Source organism: Ambystoma mexicanum, chromosome 7p (genome assembly GCF_040938575.1).
Source record: "Ambystoma mexicanum isolate Mex_15411 chromosome 7p, UKY_AmexF1_1, whole genome shotgun sequence".
Taxonomy (NCBI): Eukaryota; Metazoa; Chordata; class Amphibia; order Caudata; family Ambystomatidae; genus Ambystoma; species Ambystoma mexicanum.
Genome location: NC_090939.1, coordinates 864,818,050 through 864,840,482, shown reverse-complemented (window position 1 = coordinate 864,840,482; position 22,433 = coordinate 864,818,050). Strand labels below are relative to the sequence as shown.

The 22,433-nt window shown below is 44.2% G+C and overlaps 1 protein-coding gene across 2 annotated transcripts in view; it reads left to right on the top strand.

The window, feature by feature from the left end:
• MOSPD2 (motile sperm domain containing 2) overlaps positions 1-22,433 on the top strand; it is an 879,929-nt gene that overhangs the window by 676,674 nt on the left and 180,822 nt on the right. For both annotated transcript variants that reach the window (XM_069637064.1, XM_069637066.1), the window contains exon 13: positions 19,663-19,792. In XM_069637064.1, the coding sequence (XP_069493165.1) occupies positions 19,663-19,792 (130 nt within the window). The remainder of the gene's footprint in view (positions 1-19,662; positions 19,793-22,433) is intronic.

Sequence of the window (22,433 nt, the reverse complement as noted above, 5' to 3'; positions counted from 1 at the left end):
GTGATAGAGGTTACATATAATATATCAGATGTATATTATGGCCACTTCATGCCTGGTGTTGATGCCCCCCCAGGAAGGACTAGTAGAGAGAAAGTCTATGCTTTGACTACGGAGCAAGGTCATGGGAGAAGACGCATAATTAAAGGTTATCTGCATGTGGAATGTTGTAGCGTAAATCAATTGAGGCGAGAAATGTAAACATGAGTAAGTGAATATGGAGCAAATTAAAGGCACCTCAAACAAATTGGTATGGAGGGTGAGGAGGTAATTTTAAAGTTAACAGTGCCATTTGTGAGACTAGTTAATAGGAGTATCAGTACATAAGAATACAAATAAGGTCCAGTTTGCATGAATTGGAAAGAAGAGGCATGTTGTTCTGCTTAATGCACGAGGATGAGAATCAGTACATTAACTTGACTTTAGGTCTTATGATATAGCATCAAAGAGGCCATAAATACACAGCTGAGTAGCTTCTATTCATTTTGGTGAGGAACTGTCAGAGGATATAATCATGGAGGGTTGAGTGTTGAGAACTGATGTGTTGTTTCAGGGTGCTTTTCCAACAGTTTAGACATTAGAAGGCAATAAAGATGGAGGTTGAAAGTAGGGGAACTGCAAGCCAAGTTAGCTATTGAATTGATTTAATGATTTGCGAGGTTAATTGTTGATGGGGAAGCCATGTAAAAGTGTGAGGGTGTGGGTTGCTAGGCAGATTGAAAAGTTGAAAAGTTGACTCCACAGGAGGTACAAGATCTAGATGCAATGGTTGTAAAAATGAATATGAAAACCATTCATTTTGTAATGATGTTCTTTATTCTACACGATGTGTGCCTTAATATTTCTTTTGCTTTTATCTTCAATTTGATTTTCTAATTATTGTGATCTTGATTTGTAAAGTGGGTTAGGGCAAAGCGTGTAATAAAGGGAATAGTGGTGCTCAGCAGAATATAGTGGCTTCACATACATTATTTATTTGCTGGGCTCTGTGTTGTGATTTACTGCAGGAGCTACAGTGTTGCATTATTTTAAATAAATGTAATTGTAATGTCTTTCAATTAAGCCTCGGTTTTTGGTACTTTTGGAAATGTGTTTGCAGAACAATGTTCTAAGAAGAATAGAGTTGGAAGCCCTTCTTTCCAGACTAGCAAATTGAAAAACTGGGAAGCCATCAAATGCCTCCTGAGCAGCAGCAGCCAAGCCACTAGGCTTAAATACCGCCGAGATTAATACATTTGATGAGCCTGATTAGCCTCTCTGGAAACTTCAAATACTAATGTTCCTCTCATTTTTAATTGTACTGAGCTTAGCATATAGAGAAATTGTAGCTCTGAAATTGAATCTGCCATCTTAAGTTGACTTGAAGAATGATTATGTTGCTTCAAAGCCCATCGTAGAGAAAAAGCAAAATCTAGATCATATAGGTCTTGAAAATTCTTTAAAATCCAACTATACCTGAACGGCGAGTTCCTTAGTTTACATACTCTACCTTAGAGAAATGCACGCGCCCCCATGATAAGAGGTGAGAAAATACTCATCAGGGCTTTCTATTAAATGGTTCAAGCCACCATAAGCGCACTTTATAAATAAAAGTTTCAAACGTTTCTGTTCTCGCCTAGCAAGATCCAGTACCATGCAAATTGTACTCGCCCTTCAATGTGAGTGGGCTAGTGGATTTTGGGAGCCATGGTATGTGACCATGAAAATACCTACATGAATTTAAGGAAAATTAATGTTAAGGAGGCAGTACCAATTGAATGTATCTAATGAAGAATTTGCCTGTAGGAAATTTGAATGGACTGCTGCCCACCTGTCAGGCTTTGAGCTATCTTTGGTATAAGGATGGAACAAAAAAAGAGAGCAAAGCTGAATAAAGAATTGACACCTACACAGTTTTACAAACCGTGTGTGGGTTTATCTACTAGGGACTGTACCTTCCAGGCATACTATAAGTCATAGAGCAGTTTTGTCCCTCATAAAACACAAGGTGATGAGTAGAACATTTGGACTGGTAAAGAACTCCAAAGATACTAATACTATCTTCAGAATATACATGAAATTGAATAAAAGGCTCCCTTTTTTGGTTTTGGAACAGGCGCAGTTGTTTCTAAACTGACACAAATGGCTACATCTGTCTTCCTTGGGCATCACTTTAAGCGTGTACTGACATCAAAACTAGTGGTGTATAAAATAATTGGTTAGGTACAAATAACGTCTGGATTGCATGAAATTGGAAAGAAGAGGCACTTTGTGCTACTTATTGCATGAGGGTGGCAACCAGTAAATTATCTTTACATTTAACTTTAAGAGTAATTGATTAGGTACAAAATAATTGGTTGGGTTGGATGTTAGCAAGAGGAGTGTATTGTCAGCCCTATGACATATCTATAGGATTGTATACTAAACATGATTTCTGTTACTCTTCATGTTGTAGAGAAATCTGAACGCCTTATCTCCATATACAAAGTACGTCATGTTAGAGACTTCTTATAAAGAAGCAGCATATTTTACCGTGATTTAGGGCTGATAGCCTCACAGTGGAAGCAGTAGGGACAAAAGCCATGACAGGGGTGATGTAGAAGAGCAGGCAGCCCATTGAGTAAGCCGTTTCTGGGGTAAAGATGTCAGAACATTGGTAGACTATAGATTCCTTTTTTGTGTAATTTTTGTATTTTTCATTGTTGTTTTCAAGATGAGGTAGGCATTTAGAAAGTTAGCATAGCCCATGGGGGTTCTTAATTTTCCTACACTATGTAAGAACAACTCCTTATTATACCATTTTAAAATTATTAATAATGCAAGACGTCAGGTTCTTTATAAGCATTCAAGAATTGATTGTATTTCTTTGGAAATTCCTCAATCTACAGTTAGCTCAGTGTACAGTTAATGCCCACAATGACTTTTGGTGTTCTATGATGTGTTTGTGGTCCGACCACGAGTCTACATTTTTCAAGTCAAGCCTTAGTATGTACAGGAAGACCATTTCACAGATGATGCAAAAATCACTCCAACCTCTTTGAGGCGGTTCAATTGTTTTTATTAGTTTCTCAGTGGGCTCTAAGGTTGTCCCTCTCGCCTCTTGATTTGACTCTCTTCTCTAACCCAGGTGCCTGTAACCTCTACGCTATCTAGTTGTTTGTGTGCTAAGGGGAATTGGGATAGTGCCTTTCAAGTACACAGTTTGATTCAAGTTTCTTCTAACACACCCACTAGCCTTTCTTTTCTGTACTCACAGTACTTTCCCCTCCCCCGACCACCCCTTTGTCCCTACAATGTTTTACACTCCAAAGACCTTCCTCGACCCTTAGATTTTCTCCTTCTTCCTCTGTAACCCTTCGCTTCCTTCCAGAAATCATTGCTGCTACTCCGAACCACTCCTGCTACCTCTTAACCACCACTACTCCTCCCTCCAAACTATTCAAATTTCTCCCTTACACTATGTACAAATCACTTCACAATCAATTGCCACACATTTGCGCACACTCAAACAGCAGTACAACTTCCACTTGTAAACCAATACTGCATCTTTTTCCACAAGTCTTCTCCACACTTCACCGCTCCTCCATCCTGCTGGTGTGTTGGTCTTTAACCTCCTCAGACTTCAAAGTAACCCACACTTCATGCTGCCCTTTTCATATCCCAGCCCTCTTGGTGATTGGTGGCTTTTCCCTGTCCAATCTGTGCTTGCCTTCCCTGCATGGATAGTTGGGTTTCAGCAAACATTTCAAAAGGAGGCTAAACCCTACCCACTTATTCTGCATGGCTTCGCCGCGGAACAAAGTCAGTGGTGCCCATGATGGCTAATGTCCCAGTCTGCATTCCTTGTGTGGGAAAAGCTGGTAAAGTTTTTGGGCGGGAGAGAGGGTTGGTCTTCCTCTCAGTTCTCCGGTAGTAAGGAGATCATTTCTCCGAGCGAATGTTGGCTGGTGCTTTCGGGCTACACCACGCAGTTCCTTTGTCTGCCGTTCAGGCTTGCGACTTTTGCCCGGCGACTCCCTCGCTCTGATGCAGATGGTGTCTGGTTCTGCCACAGTGGAGTACTGAACAAATTCACACTACCACGAAGGTGGGTGACCAGAATTGGAGCCCTCAACTGCCACGTTCACTAAGTGGTAGGACTAGCACTGGATTACTCACTGGTAGGCCTCCACCCCGAATGAGAGGGATTCCCATCCCTTTCCGGAGAAAGCCAGTGTTACTGCCCTTGTCACAACCATCAGAGAGCAGTTGGCCGGGACTGCAAGAGCATCCCACTAGGAGTAGGGAAGGGTCCTGTTCTTTGGCATGGAGCCATTATTCTGATGGCACCATTTATGTGGCACCTACAAATGAAATAAATGGAAGTGGTCTCAAAAAACAAAGTCCTTTTAGATTCTTAGCCTGGATGTGGAGCAAGCAGGTAAAGATGCCTCTTTCCCCCCCACCCCCTCTCTTCGGATAAGCCTATCCCAGTGTTGAATCTGCGGGTCCTATTTACAGTGTGGGAGCAGTACTGCTGCTCACTTTGAGTAGTTCAGGATGTAAACTTTGCAGGCAGTTTCTAAGATAGAACCTTCTAGGGCACCAGTCATTCCTGCTAGGTGAAATGTGCTAACTGGTGCTGATTTTGAGCTTGGCACAATGCATGCTTTGAGGCTGAGCTGAAAATCCCTAGGCCTGCCGTCTTCTAACCTGCTGAATCTAGCAAAGCAAGTCTTCTGACAACTACAGAGCCTTTCTCGACTGCCCAAATGCTGAAACTTGTCTGAAGCTAGGGCCAATAAAGGGCCCAGGCTTGAGTCCATTAGGCATTTCACTGCTATGTTTGATAGATTTTGAAAAATTCCTCTTTCCTGAGCCCATATAAAGAAGGTGGTCCAAAGACTGAGTTTAAGGTTTTCATCCTCTTGCCATCCAATTATTCTGATGTTGGATTAATCCTAGATCTTTTGAACGCCAGGTGTTTGGATGCCACTCCTGAGGATTTGTTCACCAAGTGCAGATATCTCATCCTTTGTTCCAGTGGTTGGGCGACCTGCTGAGATCCCCAGATAGACATATGCATAGTGTGAATAACCCCATGAACAGCTTAAGAGAGAATCTCCAGCTGCACTTAGGGACGCAGCGTACCTTCTTACAGGCCCTTACCGGTCTTATTTGGGTGATCTTGAAAAAACTGTCCTCAGCAAAAGCTGCCTGGAGGGAAGGCAGCCAGAATACAGAGAATGCCACCTAGTGACTCTTTTTGAGCACTCATCCCATACTGTAATGCCTAGTGGTTTGTTAGGATTAGCCTTCCTTTTATGATTAGCTATCCTTCCTCCGATTTCTCCAGTGAATGTATGTCGTGATGTCATTGGTGGAATGTATGAGGTAAGCTTGGAGTGTTTGTGTACGACTGAGTTCCAATCCAGGCAGTTGAAGATTGATAGCCTGGGTGGTGGGAGCCAGTGGGTTTCCCTCATGATTTCCTCCTATCTCCTTATGGACTTGATGAGACCTGATTTGTACCTGTAACTGAGGAACTGGAATAAAGCATCTATGAACTATACCCGCCACAGTATCCTTTCTTATATCACTCTGACCCTGACTGGGTCATAACAATTGGCGACGAGGTCTGGTCTTCAGGAGGACTGGTTGGATGGACCCTGAAACCCTGAAGGCAACAGGTACCTGTGTGTGTGTGTGGTCCAGATAAAGGAGAACGGAGATACTGCTGCGGGGGGTGCAGAGCAGGAGGAAATTCAAGTGAGAGACTGGTACAAGGAGAGGGAACCCACTACCCCCCATGGTCCAAGAAGCATCCCACCACCCAGGGCTGAGAAAGTGTTGGTGCCCTGGTCGGAGCAAGGAGAAGCATCCAGGGTGGATTGGAGCAGTGTGTCCTGGTAGGCATCCAGGGAAGCATACTGAGGATGTTCTGACAGACACCCAGGGAGAATTAATGAGGCTGTTCTCGTGCACCCAAAGGGGAGCAAGGGTGTCTGGATGGCAAGTGCCCAGGGTTGTAGAAGCAGTTATTAAAGGTGCAGGAGCTGGCATCAGGATTCCTGAATCAAAGGCACTAGTGACTGTACGTACTGCTGTGCCTGCAAGGGACATTTCAAGTAAGGTTCAGGAGTTGTTTGGAAGCACCTTGGTACTTCCGGAGTTGTTTGGAAGTACCCTGTGGAAGAAGCTGTGGGACTGTTGCAGTGACTTTTGAGGGAAAAATGCCTTGGAGTCTTTCCCGTCTATATTGTCTGTGACAGTGTAGCAAAATGTGATTAACATGGAAATGAGACATGCTACTGGGTTTGTTTTAACTGTGGCTGAGGCTAGCAGTGACCGTTGGCATCTAGGAGCTCTTAACGCTTTCACACACAGCTCCCTTATGGTGACGTCACAGAAGGTGCTGGGGGTGTTGGTGATTCTATCGAACGTGGCCGTGTGAAGTCGGAATGATGAGGTATGGTGATGAAGAATGTTTAGAGTAAAGTACTCACCACAACGTGTCTCCGACGTTGAGACGTGTCTCTGTCATCATGAAGGAAGCCTCCTGTTGGGTCTCATGGCAAGTCAACATTTTGTCACGTACGGCAATGCGGAAATTGCCTGCGCATTATGCTGCCGCTGGGATTAGAGCGTGGTGCGCTGGGAAAAGAAGAGCACAGTTTCATGAAGTAAGAGCTGCTCTCTGGAAAGGAGAAGTTAATAGCCTTGATGGTGTGCGATCCTGCCATCCGTCTGCCGTTTGCACGTGGATGAGGTACAACCTAAAGGTCGTGCAGACTATGCATTAGGAGCTTCAACTGCCTGCTGAATCCTGCTTTGATATGGACCGTGAAAAGACACTGAGCCCAGTGCATTTCCATGGTCCAGCAACCTATTTTGTTAGTTTATTGGCAGAGTAATTTACTGAAATGTATTTGTGGACGCTACACAGTTGCGGTTGGAAACGTTTACTTCTTCCTTTTTATTTGATTGCCGATTTGGGTTTTTGCATTATATGAATGGTTTTAAATACATGGATGGCTGGTGTGGTTGAGTTTAACAGCCTTCATGTATGATGGCAATGCAACTCAGAGCTTTTCGGTTCTGTGAAGTTTTGTTAAAGTGATTAGTTTAACCTTGTTGAGGAATTGCAGATAAAGAATTTTCATCTAATACAAGTTGGTATTTACAGTGGTCAATAAGATGTGTGTGGGTAATGGGAGTATTTTGGAGTGAGATTTTTATGTCCATATTATGCGTGTTATTTGAGTTCTGTCTAACATATGGTTTTAACGAACTTAAGGATTCCAGGAAAAGAGATTCCAGGAAGAGGTCTAAGTGTTATGTTGGGGATGGAGTATGACGTATACTGCATTTCTGGTGTTATTAATTTATGCTTCCTGACTTGTTTTAGCTTTTAACCACCTTGAGGACTTGCACCTTTTAGCGTTGTCTATGAAAGGTCAACATGGACTTTTAGATGGTGTCTCTACAGCTATTTCACAGCCATTTATTATTGAAATGTTTATCTTGCTATCTGAATTATTAAGCACGTGTTTTGATTTGGAGTGTGGGTAGGGCCCTGCCCACACCCCACAAGTATCTTCCTGTTAGTAACCAAGATGTCTTTTATTGAGTGTTGAAGGGCTATGTTGCAGAACTGTTTGAGGTTGCATGGCGTGCATGTAACCAGTGTGATGTGTGTGTTTGTGCTGACTGGTTGTGGCTAGTCAAGAGACTCTGTGGAGTCATGATGGATGTGACTAGTGGTAGTCAGGTCAAGCAGCTCTGTGGAGTCAGGATAGTATTTGTGTGGCTCAGAGGAGTCAGGATAGTGATTCTCGTGGCTCAGAGGAGTCAGGGCTGATGTATATGTCTTGGAGGAGTCAGGATAATAGGGTGTGTGGCTCTGCGGAGTCATGTTGGTATTTTGTGTGGCTCAGAGGAGCCTTTATGGTGAGCGGTGATCGTCACTGTTTATTTACTGTTGATTCTGGGGTCGTCCTGGATTAGGTTCTTGGATGGTTCTGGGAGCTTGGCAACAGAACATTTTGGTAGTAGGGTTACCAAGATGGTCTGGGAGCATGGCAACAGAACATCTTGGTAGTAGGGTTACCTGGTTGTTTTTTAGTAGCTATGGGGGCTCAAGTTGTCTGGCCAACATCTTGAGGAACTATGGTGGTATGGTTGACCGGTGCCCCACTGGTTGCCTTGTTGTGAGTGTTGCAATGGCTGTTGAGTGCTTGAGGATGAGTCAGGTGAGTGTGTTTTTGGGTTGATTGCAGACGCCTGTCTCTTTAGTTGCCCCGATGTTATGGTCTGGAATAGTATGTTAGAGATGTTCCTTGTAGGTGTGTAGTGGACTTCGTGCCAGCCCATATAGGTGGCTGTTTGTGCTCAGGTGTGGCAGCCCTGAGGTCCACCAGTGACAGTGGTGGATGGGAGGTGTTTTGTTTTTCCCAGGTTGTGTATGAAGTGCTGCTTGGTAGCCCAGAGGGGCAGGTTTGTACTCCAGCGTGGCAGGCTGGTTACCCGTTGGTGGTGGCGGCGGGTGGAAGGTGATGTGTGAATTTTTTGGAGGATAGAAGTTTTGCTGTTTTGTTGGTGGAGTGCCGTTACCGGATTGTTAGTTAAGCCTGTTTGTCCAGCTGTTCATCTTTCTGGCTACTTAGAGTGATGTGGCAGTGTAGTTGTGCCAGGTTGATTGGATGTCTTGTATATCTGCGAAGTGTGTGTGAACGTGTGAGTTTGTGACAGTAGGGAAGGAGGTGTTGTAGGTGCCTGAGTACCTTGTGATGCTGCTTGCAGGTCATGTGTGTGTTGGTGATTGTAAGGGAAAGAGGTGTTAGGATTAGCCTTCCTTTTATGATTAGCTATCCTTCCTCTGATTTCTCCAGTGAATGTATGTCGTGATGTCATTGGTGGAATGTATGAGGTAAGCTTGGAGTGTTTGTGTATGACGGAGTTCCAATCCAGGCAGTTGAAGATTGATAGCCTAGGAGGTGGTGGGAGCCAGTGGGTTTCCCTCATGATTTCCTCCTATCTCCTTATGGACTTGATGAGACCTGATTTGTACCTGTAACTGAGGAACTGGAATAAAGCATCTATGAACTATACCCGCCACAATATCCTTTCTTATATCACTCTGACCCTGACTGGGTCATAACATGGTTCTTGCCTCTTTGGCAAAGTTGTGACCTAACATTCCATTCTTTCTTCTAGACAGGATGTCTTAAGAAGGTGGATGCGTTTTAGAAAAAAAGGCCTTTTCCACTGTCAGTTTGGTACTCTGGCATCGAAAGCATTGTGTTTGCTTGTCAATATAGCCATGCATTGTGATAAATTATACTGTTAAATCCTACCCGATTTGCCCCCCCCAACCCCCCTAAATGCAAATGACTTATTCATATAGGGTTAAGGATGGCATTGATTTTCCCACACAGTTGTATCCACAGCAACAATGTTGGCCTCATGTGATTGGTGAGGTGTAAACGATAACCATATTCGTAGCAGCCCTAAAGCTGCTTAACTGTGGCTGCCTTCGCAACACAGGTTTCCTTATTGAAAGGCTATTTGTCAGAGTTATTGGACAGATGGAGAGACATTACTTATACATGTTTGCCCTATGAATCGTTTGACTATGGAACTCCACTACCTTTAGAAAGGTACCACCTCAGGTTCTTCCCTTTCCAGTCACATGGCCCATTTGGTCCAGTTTACCTTGGAGGATAATTTTCAGTTCATGCTATTAAAGGTGATAGAACCCCCCAGAACCTTCTCATTCCGAATAAAGGCAGGGCCTATGCAGCCGTAGTGGCCCTGCGCTGTACATGCATAAGTAAAGACCCTTGAGCTCATAGCTCATCATCACTCACACCCCACATGGATCGGTTTTCTGAAGACCAAGAGGGAAGCATGTTAGGGTGTTCTCCAAGGACAGACAAAACAGACTCATGACATGGAGCAGTACTCAGAAGGCACTGAAGAGAGGTGGACATCCTTTTTCCCCAGTGAAGAACTAGAAACTAAAATAGGACCGTGCATGAGGACCTGAGGCGTCAATCTTGGAATACGATTAAACAAAGCTTTGTGAAGGGGAATAACCGTGGTGGCCATATTCCAAAGGGCAGATTGGTCTCTGTGTTGACTTAAGAGGAGGTCATTGTAATGTTGTGGTGGACATGTTCCCCTTACCCAACATGGGGGAAAGTGTGAATTTAGTTTGAGGTGCAATGGTGTTCAACATGTGAGATATAACCTCTGCCTATCACCAAATCAAGCTGCACAACACTTATCAAGTGAGCCCACTACCTTCGTAACACAAGGAGGAATTTATCAGTTCAGGAGGATGCCTTTTCGGAATAGTTTTGGCAGCAGAGTTCTTTCAACGTGTCAAGCATGAGTTGTTTAGAGATGTAGAGAGATTAGTCTGCTTTCAGGACAATATTTTGGTCACTGGAGGGGGAACCTAGGGAGATCATGGGAAGAGTGTTAGAGATCATTTGTGAGGCAGAGCTAACTTTGCGAAGGTAGAAGTGCAAGTTCAGGTTTTTCTCCATTGCATACTTGGGACATAGGCTTAGGGCTGCTGGGGATGAACAGAAAGAAGAACTAGTCTCAATTATTGTGAATCTCAGCCGGCAAAAGGACAGATGAGGTGATGTTGTTTTTGCATCTAGTCAAATATTATACAACATTTGTCAATCATTTTAGGGGGCAGGTATAGAAGTGTCCAGAATCTGTGTAAGAAAGGGTTAGATTTTCATTGGACTTACTCATTTTAGAGAGAATTTGAGGACATCAAGAAAGAGATGGCCAGTGCTCTAGCACTTCATAGTTTGACACACAGTGTGAGACATGTCTCACACTGTGACCCAATGGTCATGACTGAGTGAGTTGCGTTTAGGAGCAATCCTCCTACAGAACCAGGGGGAGTGTAGACCAGAGGGTGTGGCTTTTGCTTCAAGGAATTTCAGAGGAGCGGAACTTAGGTATTCTGTTATAGAGAAGGAAGCTCTGACAGTTGAGTGGGCCTTGAATAAGTTCGTAGCATTCTTGTGTGGAAGGAAGTTTGTAATTCACACTGACTACAAAGCCTCTGGCATGAGTGTTCATGGTCGGGGTCTGGAAGGGGTCTCTGGTAGAATAGTGCGATGGGGTCACATCTTTGACGGGCCATGACTTTTCAGTTGAACACATACTAGGGAAAGAAAATGTTGTAGCCGATTATCTGTCCAGGACAGAGGGGACTAATCAAGAGGAAAGAGAAGAGAAGAGGAGAGTGGGAAGAAATGGAGAAGCATGTTTTTCATGTAAAGCGGTTCTATCAGCAGTGACGATTGGGAGAGTGTCACAGAGGATGACAGTGGCTCGAAGGAGGTACTAAAATGGGTTGAGTCAGGTTGGCGGGAGCCCAATGATGGTGAAACTATAATACAATTCTAAAAGGTTAAAGGGGGAGCTAAGTGTGGAAAATGGATACCTTGTAAAGGATGTAAGGTAGTGCCCTGGATGGGGATGCACACAAACATTTTGGCGGTGGGGAGTGGAGGTCCTCTGGGAATGACTAGAATTGGGGGAGGCTTGGAGGATAAATTCAGATGTAGAGGAGATGGTAAGGAAGTGTAATGTATGTGATGTTTCTTGAGGAACTTTATTCAATCGCTGAGGCCGTTGGAGCTAAACAAAATGCCTTGGAACTATGTTGCACTCAACATATTGGGACCACCCGACTGGATGAAGGGGCTGAGGAAGTATGTTTTGGTATTGCTTGATCTTTATTCCAATTGTGTGGTGATCAATGAGACTGATTCCAAAGAAGTAGGGGATTTTCTAGACCGTGTTCCAAAGGGAAGGATTTCCATTGAAGATGCAGGCAATGACTTCCACTTAAATGTGTGTTTTGTGTAGTCATCTTTGAAGCATGTGGGGATTGTGCACCACAAGACATTGTTGTATCACCCCGAACCAAACTGGGAGGTGGACAGGTTTATTTGTTCCTTTATGCAGGCCACCTGGATGGCCATCAGTACCAAGTAAGATTGGGAGAAGATGATGGAGAAGAGGGTGTGTGTCTGTATACAGATTAGCCCGCCATGCTACCATGTGGCTGGTGCCTTTTGAGGTGCTAAGAGGAGGAAACCCCACACTAAGTGTTCCTCATGGCTGAGGCGAGCGTGGTTTGTGGAATGGAATGTGCAGAGTCTAAGGAAGATTGTAAGAAAAGGCTGAATGTGTGAAGGAATGGTTTGATCTTCTCGAAAGGACCTGGAGGGAAGAGTGTCAAGAAGGGATGCTGGTAGGGGTTAAAAATGGGAATAATGTTCTCAAAGGGGAAAAAAAGGGTTTCGGCCCGCAAAGGGTTGTGAGAGTGTTCAATGATGCTGTGGTTACAGAGGATGGTAAAGTGTAGAATAAGGGGAGACTTGCACTGAAGGGATGCGTATAGGTAGTATTCATTTGTTATAACCCATGTAGTGTGAAGGGGAGGCGGTTGTTAAATACAGATTAATATTATGTCCTATTGCAGGACAAACATGCCGGATTGCCCAGCAGCATGTCCAGGAGTTTCAGCTTCTGAAATGGGGATGGGTTCCATGGGAAGGTAGTTGGTGCTGGAAGGATTGATGGGGGAGGGAGCCATCTCTTGGGGGCTATTGACCTACGCTTATGCATGATTAACTTTGAATAAACCATAAAGCAACTTACCCCGCCTGGTGTGAACTTATAAACGTTTTGTCACAAGCGCTGTCTGTTGTTTGTGATGGTGAAAGAACACTTCCAGTTATCAGTTGTTTGCTTTGGTTAATATGGTTCCTCAAGGTCTTAGAAGTAGGATATGCATATCTTGGAAGGCAGTATGAAAGTGTCTTTCCTTAACTTGGCAACTAGTGGGGGGGGGGGAGAAAGGGGTGACCGGGCATCCTGTGAAGAGAATGGAACGTTTGATAACATCCCATTTACGTGTTTATCTGAGTTACTCCTTAAGTTTAGAAAATCCTTCTTGGTACTACCACAGTGCCTCATTTTCATCCAGCTGACGTTGAAAGTGTCCAGACCATGAGCTGTCCTCTAGGCCGTTCGTGTTTTACAGCTTTTACATTCTGCTGCATCTTGTTGCCACGTTCGGATACCAGACTCTAAGTGAGGCACCTTCCAATGAAACTTCACTTCCAGTGGAACACAAGCCAGTGGCAACCTTTGGGCAGATGACTATCATCCCTCTTCGTCAGCAGATACCTTACATGGTGTTTCTTGTGGACAGCCTAGGTGGAGGGGGTCCTTTCAGTCTGGAATTGCCACAATATTTGGTGACAAATTCAACCGTTACTGGCAGGAGTGGCCTTGTCACTGATCTGTAGATCAGCTAATCTGTTGTTGTGAGATGAAGGTCTATCAAATCAACCTCCTCATCTGTGGGCGATTTATTTGGACCTGGTAGACTTTCAGCGATCTGTCAAAAACTTAGTGGTCTATATTCTGTCAGATAATATGACTGCCTTGCATTAAGTTAACAAAAGTTATCACTCAGGCTTTGGGCTCTGAGGTATGCCATCATGTTGACAGCAGCTCATCTGGCAGAGAAGGGCAATTCACAGACGGACTGAATCAGGGGACATCTTTGATTCGCAAATGGTAGTGAAGTTGGCGCAGGCGTTCCCTACCTGAAGTTCCGCAGGTCGACCTGTTTGCCAATATGGTAGTAGGAAGTTTCAGAGGAGGTAGCCACTGGGAGATGCATTTTGCATTGTGTGGGACTTTTGGCTCAGGTTAACGTTACATTCTTTACTTCCTCTTCCTCTTGTGATCAAGGACCCGCTATTCCAAGTGGCAGGGACTGCCTTGATTGACCAGATTGGTTGAGGAGGACCAAGAATGTAGACCTGTTGAATGTGAGTATTTGCTCACTGATTTGATTTTCCTGCGATAACATTTCCTGCATTACGACCTAAAGACCTCTTCTCCTCAATCTTGAAAGCTTAGATGAAGGCCCTTGTTAAATAGTCCTAGACAAAGAACGTAGTGAATGTGTAATTCCCCATTGGCGCAATGGTCAGGGTAATTCCAAAGTCCTTGCTTGGCCTTGAACATTTTGCAGCTTGCCTGGTAGAAAAGGGACTTAATAATGGTACTGTAAAAGGCTAAATGTTCATTATTTCTACTTTGTTTTTTTCTCTATTGTTTCATTGGCATTTGTTTCTTGAGTGGCCTGGTTAATGAGTTTCCTCAAGTGCATTGTTCTGGCACAATAAAACCATCACAAAAATATTTTAAGCAAACATTTTGAAAATATCCTATTTAACTTTAAAGTACTGCAGTTTGCCTAAGTGTATAGGGGAACAGCTTGGAAACACATCATTGATAGCGATGTGGCAGATTGACAAAGCACATGGCAAGTGAAGGTTCCAACTGCTTTACTGAAAACTAGGAAAAGGTTCGGATAAATGCTTAACCATGGGCACTAGAGGATTATCAATAAGCAAACCACTATCTTTTTTGTGGGATTTGTTCTTCAAATAGTATCAGGATGGGTGAAATGCTATTTTCGTAGGGCTGCGCGTATCCAGGGGATACTGGTCTACCCCAGGATCTCTAAAGTGCAACGTGGTTTCAGGGAGTTGAACATGCAGTTGCTACTTGGCCCAAACTCCTTCTCAACGATCTAGTGCCCTGCTGCTTCTTTGCCAAAGGCCCTTTTCATAATGTATTTCTCCCTGCACATTTTCTGTAATCCACACCATAGTGTCTGGCTCAGTGCTTCCTGATCCCCTGGTTCTAGTGCCCCAGTTTACTGAGAGGATCAGGGTGCTGTGACAAATCCAGGGAATTGTTGTCCCTTCTGCCCAATGGGAATCCTCCCTCCCCCTTTTGAGACTAGAGACATGAGCCCGCTTTGTGGTCTGGACAAACCTGGATGCTGCTGGGGGTGAACTTCCTCCCCCGCTCCTTACGGAACAAGAACTCCCATGTGAAGCAATCTGTACTATCTCTCCTAAACCCCATGTCCAACAGGATTGTTGCATACTTGCAAGTTTGTCACATTGTTAAAGAAGTGGGCCCTTTAAAATGCCAAGTTCAGTTGCTGACCACTCCATGAAGCTGAAAATCTATCTCTCGTTGCCATTCGGCACATGTAAAGGACAAGCCTCTTAACTGGAGGGGGGGAGCTAAGCCGCGGCGAAAGAGGATGAGCGGCGGAAAAAAGGGCAGCAGCAGAGAGGCCGCACAGAAGAGGAGCTGCTTCTGCTCCTGCCACCACACAGAGCCATGGTCGCCTGGATGCAGGACCACGATGCATACGACGTGGGCAGAGGGCCTGCACAATTCTGCCGATTCAAGGAACGCTGGTGATTCCCATCCCTGAAGTCTCAGCGAGAGAGAGAGAGAGAGACGGTGCTGGCGACCGAAGGAGCAGACCAACGGGGCCGAAACATGGCATCAGAGTGAAGGAGGAAGCTGACAAACTGAACAGGATGGTTCCCACCCAGTATGAGCAGCCGCCTCCCCAGAAGACAGGCCCAGCAAGAACAGATATGCAGGGCGCAGCACGAGGAGAGGAGAGGGGCGGGGAGGGGAACGGCTTAGCTCTGTAAGATGCTAAATGAGAAGCTAAATGCTAAGCAAGCAGAACGAATACAAAGAGTGCCTGGTGGGCCTAATAACACCCCAAAAGTGAAAGAAAGCCCTTAAAGAGGTGGGTGGGGGGCAAGAAGATAAGATCCAGGAGGGGGATACTAGAAGCTGAAGAGAAGACAACACTGCCTGGAAGGGCTAAAGCCAAAGTATACACTCTAGGAGGGTGATGAAAACCCAAAAGAAGTAGAAATAACCACAAGGTTGTATATAAAAGATATTTCTCAAGGTAAGACACAGGATGGGGCTACTAGAAACCAAAGAGTAAGCAAACCTCCCCACGAGGCTGAACCCAAAACCTATATCCCAAGTTGGCTGACTGAAAACTTGACAGAAACAGAAACAACTCACATACACTTTCCTCAAGATAAGACCCAGGTGGGGCCTAGTAGAAACAAAACAGTGCGCAAATTGCCCCGAAGTGCTAAACCCAAGGCATATACCCTAGGAGGGGTGACAAAATCTGAAAAGAAGTAGAAACAACCAAGTGAGTTGTAGCTGAAGTAAACATTCCTCAAGGCGGAAACTTTTAACTCAAGAGGTCTGAGGCAATTCTGGGTTACACCCCGGAGCCACACAAAGCAATTATATGAAGCAGAATCACTAGGTCCCCATAGGACCACCAATAAGTGCAGCCTTTCTGATATCCAATCTCCCTGAAAGGGTAGAGCAAGAACAGGGGAAGAAAAGTTGACAGAGTTACACAATCAAGTTGGTCAGCTGCAAGCCCAACTATCCAAGTTGAACCACTCATTGGGGGAAGATCCCAGGAGTTTATCCTTTGTGCTTGTTAGGGAGAATTCTCAGAAATGTGCCAATTCCCTTCTACCTTAGAGACCCCCAGCACTTTTGCTGGACTTTAGGACTTTTAATTTTTATCCTGGAGAGAGTGAGACCTTTTCCCCACTCCCTCATGTATTTTACTGTGATTTTTGGTTTTTGGAGCCTGTCAAACTCCATAGGCCTCATATTTTTACATTGTGGCACACAGCACCTTCCGTGCAGTGTCACAGGGAAGTCTTTTAGATTTCTCAAAGGTTTAAATACCTTCTCTTGGATAACTACTGTTTCCAAGAGCAGTAAAGTGAAACTGACTTTACTTACATTTTGTAACTTTCTAGACCCAGCACACATTATCTTACAATAGGGTGCTGGAGGGGTTACTTAGTATCCCCTTTGTCTAGTTTATCTTTTATGTTACCCTTTCTACAATTACTGGCTGGTGGCAGTGGTTTACTTTTTACTACCATTATGTGTTTTTACCGCAGGCTGTGTTCGCAGCTGCAGTAAGGCATCCATGGGTGTCCATTTTGTCAAAATGGCCCTGGTCTTCTTTTTTTGCCATTTCAAGCTGGAAAGGTCCATCTTGGGTTTTACTCTGCGTGCCAAACCAGATTTGGTCCCTTTGTTTGTTTTATCTTTGGTGGGATTCACTGGTGAAGCCGGCCTCTGGCTCCATCTTGTCTGGCAGGGCAGGAAGCAAGGAAAGTTCCCAAAACACTCTCTGCTTAGTGTCCTTGGTTACAGGAATGCACACAAAGGTGATTGGCTGGCTGGCTGTCCTTGGACAGCCACCCTGCTATGTGATTGACAGCTAGGATGCGAATGAATGGGAGAAACCTGCATAAAAGGCAAGGTCTTTTGCTTGGAAGGTAGAGTTTACCACTGGACGAAGGAATCCGAAGAAGAACTTGGAAGAGACTCTTGCTGCAACTCCTGGGCCGTTGGTTTGGCTGGTGAAGCCCTGCTGCAGTGCTGAAGCTCCGAATTCACCCCGACTAGAGAAACCCTGCAAAGGACCACTTCTCCCCTTGGGTTGGTGGGACCAATCGACCCCAAGATAAACTCATCTGGAAATCCTCTCGGAGCTGGCTGTACGCTATTACTGCTGCAGGAACCGATTGCCAGGGAGAGAAACACCAGATTTGAGTGCATCGTTGTTAAGTCAGACCTGAGCTCCAGGAATATCCTCTGAACTCCCTCAAAGCAGAACTAACCAAGCCTGCGCCACCTCATCAGAGTGCTGCACCCCAGAAGCAAGGAAAGGCCACAAGGTATCCGAGAACCGCAGTGGTGCTATTGCAGAGAAGCTGAAACCGTACAGTGCAGCTGATCTGAAGTTTGCCCATTGCTGCCGCTGACCTTCAGACCGTAGTGCAGGAGTCCCCAGACTTCCTCCCTCTTGTCCCCACGACTGAGGCCCAGGAACAAAAGATCTGCAGGACCTACAACAGGAACAGAAGCCAGCTGGAACCAATTTCTTCAGACCTAAGGTACTGTAAACTGAGTGGTACTTACCTCTTAGTTGTGTAACTTGCTAGCTCTCAGTTGAGACTTGTCTTGTTTGTTACCTTTTGCAAAGTTGCTTTCAGCTTTGTCCATCACAAGCTTTCCAGCTTGTGGCCCAACAGTGATTTATTTTCAACAAAAACTCTCGATAACATTGTGCAAGACTTTTTACTTGCCTTCAAGAAGACTTTAAACTCCCCTAGACTTGGCTCAATTGACATTGGCTGCCCTTGCTCCCTGAAGACTCTTCTAACCTCTGACAAACAGTCCTACATTGTTTACTTGTATAGCTGGGAAAGGGTTAATCTACATTGCATTGGGGGGTTTAAAAGTGCTGACCTGTTTGAGAAACTTGTTAACCATTGTTTATTCACCCTAACCTTTTTCTTTTGACACCAAACTCAGTATTGCTCTAAATGTACCAGTGATGTATCAATGTCCACAGTGTCCTAGCTATTGAAGTCATCTGAGGGTGTAGGAAGTGTCTGTGTGCCATCCCAAATGGGTTTCTACTGATTTATTTAAACCGAGAGTGTGTATTATTGAAGTATATTTTAAGTGTTACATATCTGCTCCCTTCTGAAGAAGGCTTATTCAAACTGACGGTTAAGTAAATAAATAATAATTTAATCAAGAAACCTTGAGTATACGTTTCGTTGGGATACTTGTCACTGTGAAACTCCATGTTGCAACCGTACAGCTCACATTGACCCCTCTTGAGATAAGCCTGGCTGCTCAGCCACAGTACCAACCTGTGAAGTACAGACTTACACCAAAGTTTTGGTTACCTATTGCCAGGAGGGTAAGGTTGATGTAGTTTCCCAAAGGTACTGCATACAATCTTGCCTAACAGTGCTCTTGTTAATTATCTGGTGATCGTTGGAACTGTACAAGAAAGCGTAAGCCTAATGGGAACATTCAGGAACATACTATTTTTGTTTGTACTGTATGCACAGCCAAGTATCTGAGAGTTAAAAATGAGAGATGTTATCGAGAGGCACTTTTGGGGAGGGTTTCACGCACCAACCAGCAGAAGCCAAGAAAGGGGAAAGAGAACCACTTCTCTACACTAGGGATGTCTTTGTTATTTGGTGGTAGGGACAGTTAGATATGGACCGGTTTGGACAGAGGACTAGTTATGTTTGTTGTTATTCTACTCTAAGGGTTATAGTTCCCTTTTCACTTAAGCAGGTAGGATGCAATTCACACCGTGGTTCACTGAACTTAAAGAGTGAAAATGGGGCCCAGGTCTTGAGGTTTACCACTAGGCTTCACCGGCTCATGATTCTCTACATTGGTCATTGTCCCAATGTGACTCTCAGGCATCTGTGCCTCTTTCATTTAATATCCGGCAAGAAAACCTATAATGGCCCCTCTATTACCTACTTTAGCTGACTCCAGTCAGGTCATGTACCCATTGATAGATGGGGTCTCTGCAACCTGCCCAATTTACAGCCTCTAGGAAGCTTCTAGCTCTGGGACTCTGATAAACTAGCTACCATGGGTTGTAGAGATGCCTCTGGGTCAGGTGACAAAGGCGGTTGACTGGCATAGTAAAGGGGACCAAGGAAGATGTTGCTTCAAAGTAGATTTTCCCACACCTTTGTATTATAGTAGATGGTACCTTCCTGAATTCTGAGTCACCAACGATTTTGCTGTTTAGTATTCCAATAGTCATGCACGTGACAACCAGGTCCTACTGTGAACTAGGTTGTACATATCATTTTGTCATTAGAGTTTTTTGATTTACCACAACAGATTAAGAATAATATGCTTGTTTGTTTTTAATAGGGTTTTCAGCCTCACCACAAGACCGTTTCCTTGTTATGGCAGCAGAAATGGACCAGTCTTCTGGAACAGGATCCCAAGATCTATCGCAGTTTTGGAAAGAGGTCCCCAGAAATATAGTGATGGAACATAGGTACGTTTTTAATCTTTTTTACCGCACAGAATAGTGAAAGATGCAGGGTTTACATTAAGTGGCAACATATTTTCTAAAATATTGGTTCCATTTGTCTCACTGGTCTTGTTTCCTCTGCTAATTTGGAAGATCTGCCTACTGTGTGACACTCTTGTATCCGCTGCAGGTCAGTCTCTAAAGGTCTGAAAACCAAGCCTCAAAGGCAATTCAAATAATGTCCATATAAATAATCACCAAATGAATTGTTTTCTTGGTTGATTGTGATACATTCAGAAAGGCATCTGTTATTGTTTTTTGTCCAGTGTAGGAGGGTAACATAGTCCGGCACGGGGTGGCCAGACTGCTTCTTTTGGTGAGATAAAGAACACATTTGTAGGATACCTTTGTTTTGCTGTTGAAGAGATGTTTTTCAAGAGCATGGAGGCATTTGTGTCAAGAGGGGATCTTTGTGTGCGCGTGGTGTTAGGATGCGTTGGCGGGGGCAGTGGTATTTAAGCTGGTCATGGTGGTCTGATGTATGATGTAAGTTCAGATCAGGGCCATCGTAAGCAGTTTTGGGGCCCTGGGCATGGACTCATTTGGGGCCTCTCCACAGAGCCAAAGAAATTAAGGGATCCAGAATATCTGGTTGCACCCCCGTCATCACGATCTAAACCCATAGCTTGATATGATGCTTTGAAGTAAAGAATAAATATGGGTACTCCTTTCAGTATCCTTACCCTCTTCATTTCTGTTGTAATTAGAATGATAAACCAGTAGCATGTCAGGGCAAACTTTAGCAGTCCAAGACAAGAGTGCAGGACACTTCATCAATAGCGGCCATGAGGACGGTATACCGGCTACAGTATAAATTCAGGATACAGATTGTATGAAAAAGGTGCACACAACCCAGAATAGATAAAGGACTCAGATTTGCAGTCTCACTGAATGCAAACGTGCCCAAGCTTGGATACAGGAGACCAGTTGGAATTAATGAGAAAGCTACACATACCTTAGCATAGATTGTGCTTGAACATTAGAAGGTACCAGGAAGGTGTCCGTATCCAGACACACTGAGATTGGAAGAAGGATATGGTTTTCAAGTAGCGTTGCCATTCGAGAGCAAGGAAACAAGTGGCTGTAGTGTGCAATATATCAATGCTCACTGTTATTAAAGAGGAAGCAACACTATGGCCATGGGAACCATGAGTGAGACTTTTGAAGTTCATACCCTGAGAATTAAATCACTCTGAAGGGCTGGCAATTTTTAAAGGCTTAGGGACTGACAATTTTGACCGGTTAGGCAATACGAGATTAAATGGAATGCCCAGGATCAGACATTGGAAGAGGTAAAGCTGGGATTTGCACCCACTCTTCAATTTCTGCACTTTACCACGTTCTTTTCCAGTTTTTACCATGAACTAAAAACATCCTATTTTGTAGAACTGGCTTGCAATGTACACACATTACATAACCCAACATGACAATATTTAATAGCAAAATGTTATTGAAGCGCATAATGCAAATTGGGAATGTTTCGAGCTTTATTGTCTCCATCATCAAGGTAAGTATATAAGTACCAGCATACTAATTGGTGTGATCTCGAAAGAGTCTGGATTTCTCCTTGGAGTTGTAAAGCATTAAATACGCTCAAAACACAGGCTTGGGAAATTGTTATTTATAAATGTTCAGGAAAACCTTTGAATTGCACAAAAAAGCAAACCATTGTTTATAGACCGTAAAATATGTTTGCCAGAGGCGTACAATATCTGGTCTTCTTTCTTCTGTCTAGAACCCCTTCCATTCAAATGGCTTACATAAAAAGAAATATCAGGTAATGGGCTAAAAACTATCACAAGGCAAACCTTTTCATGGAAGACAGCATAGTGTTGCCAGTGATCTACGATGATTTGTCCAGAATTATTGTATCGTCTGCTGACAAAGCCAGGATACAAAAATTAATGCTTTGGTTCCACAGTCTTGAATTTCGATACTTATTCACCTCTCCGGACTAACACTTTATTCTCATCGTTGGAGGTGGCTGCTTAGGTTTTACAACTCCCCATCTGAACAATGCAATTTTTAGACCTTCACCGTACTGTTGCTATGTTTGTTTTTATAGCAACCACTATCTGGTGTAGGTACTTTCCTGATAATAGCACATGTTGTGCTACAAAGAAAAGTACATATGCATGCAGATTCATCAATTCAGGCATAGGAATGGCTGAGTCGGCCTTGATGGAATTTGGTATGGTAATCTTGCATATGAACACAGATCACACATGATCAATACCCCCACAGAAAGGCGAGAATGCTGCAGGAGTTGTGCCGTAGTGAACGAGCAAACTATGTATACCTCGGGGAACACAAAAAGCATTATAGGATGCGTTGATCAGAGAAGAATGTACTTAACAAACAGGCAAAAGGTTTAGAGCCTCAGCAGCACTCCATAACATATTGTGACGTGAGTGGTTTGTTTTGGGTCCCCCTTCCAAGTTGGGGACTTGGGACAAGAGCCCCTTTTGCCATTAAGACGTCTCTGGTTGGGATGGGATTGCAATTGCTGTGTGTCAGTGGCTAAGTTGGTATGCGTATAGTGTGTTAGTGCAGGGAGCTCTCAGTGGAGACCTCTGTTGGCACTCACAGATATCAGACCTTAACT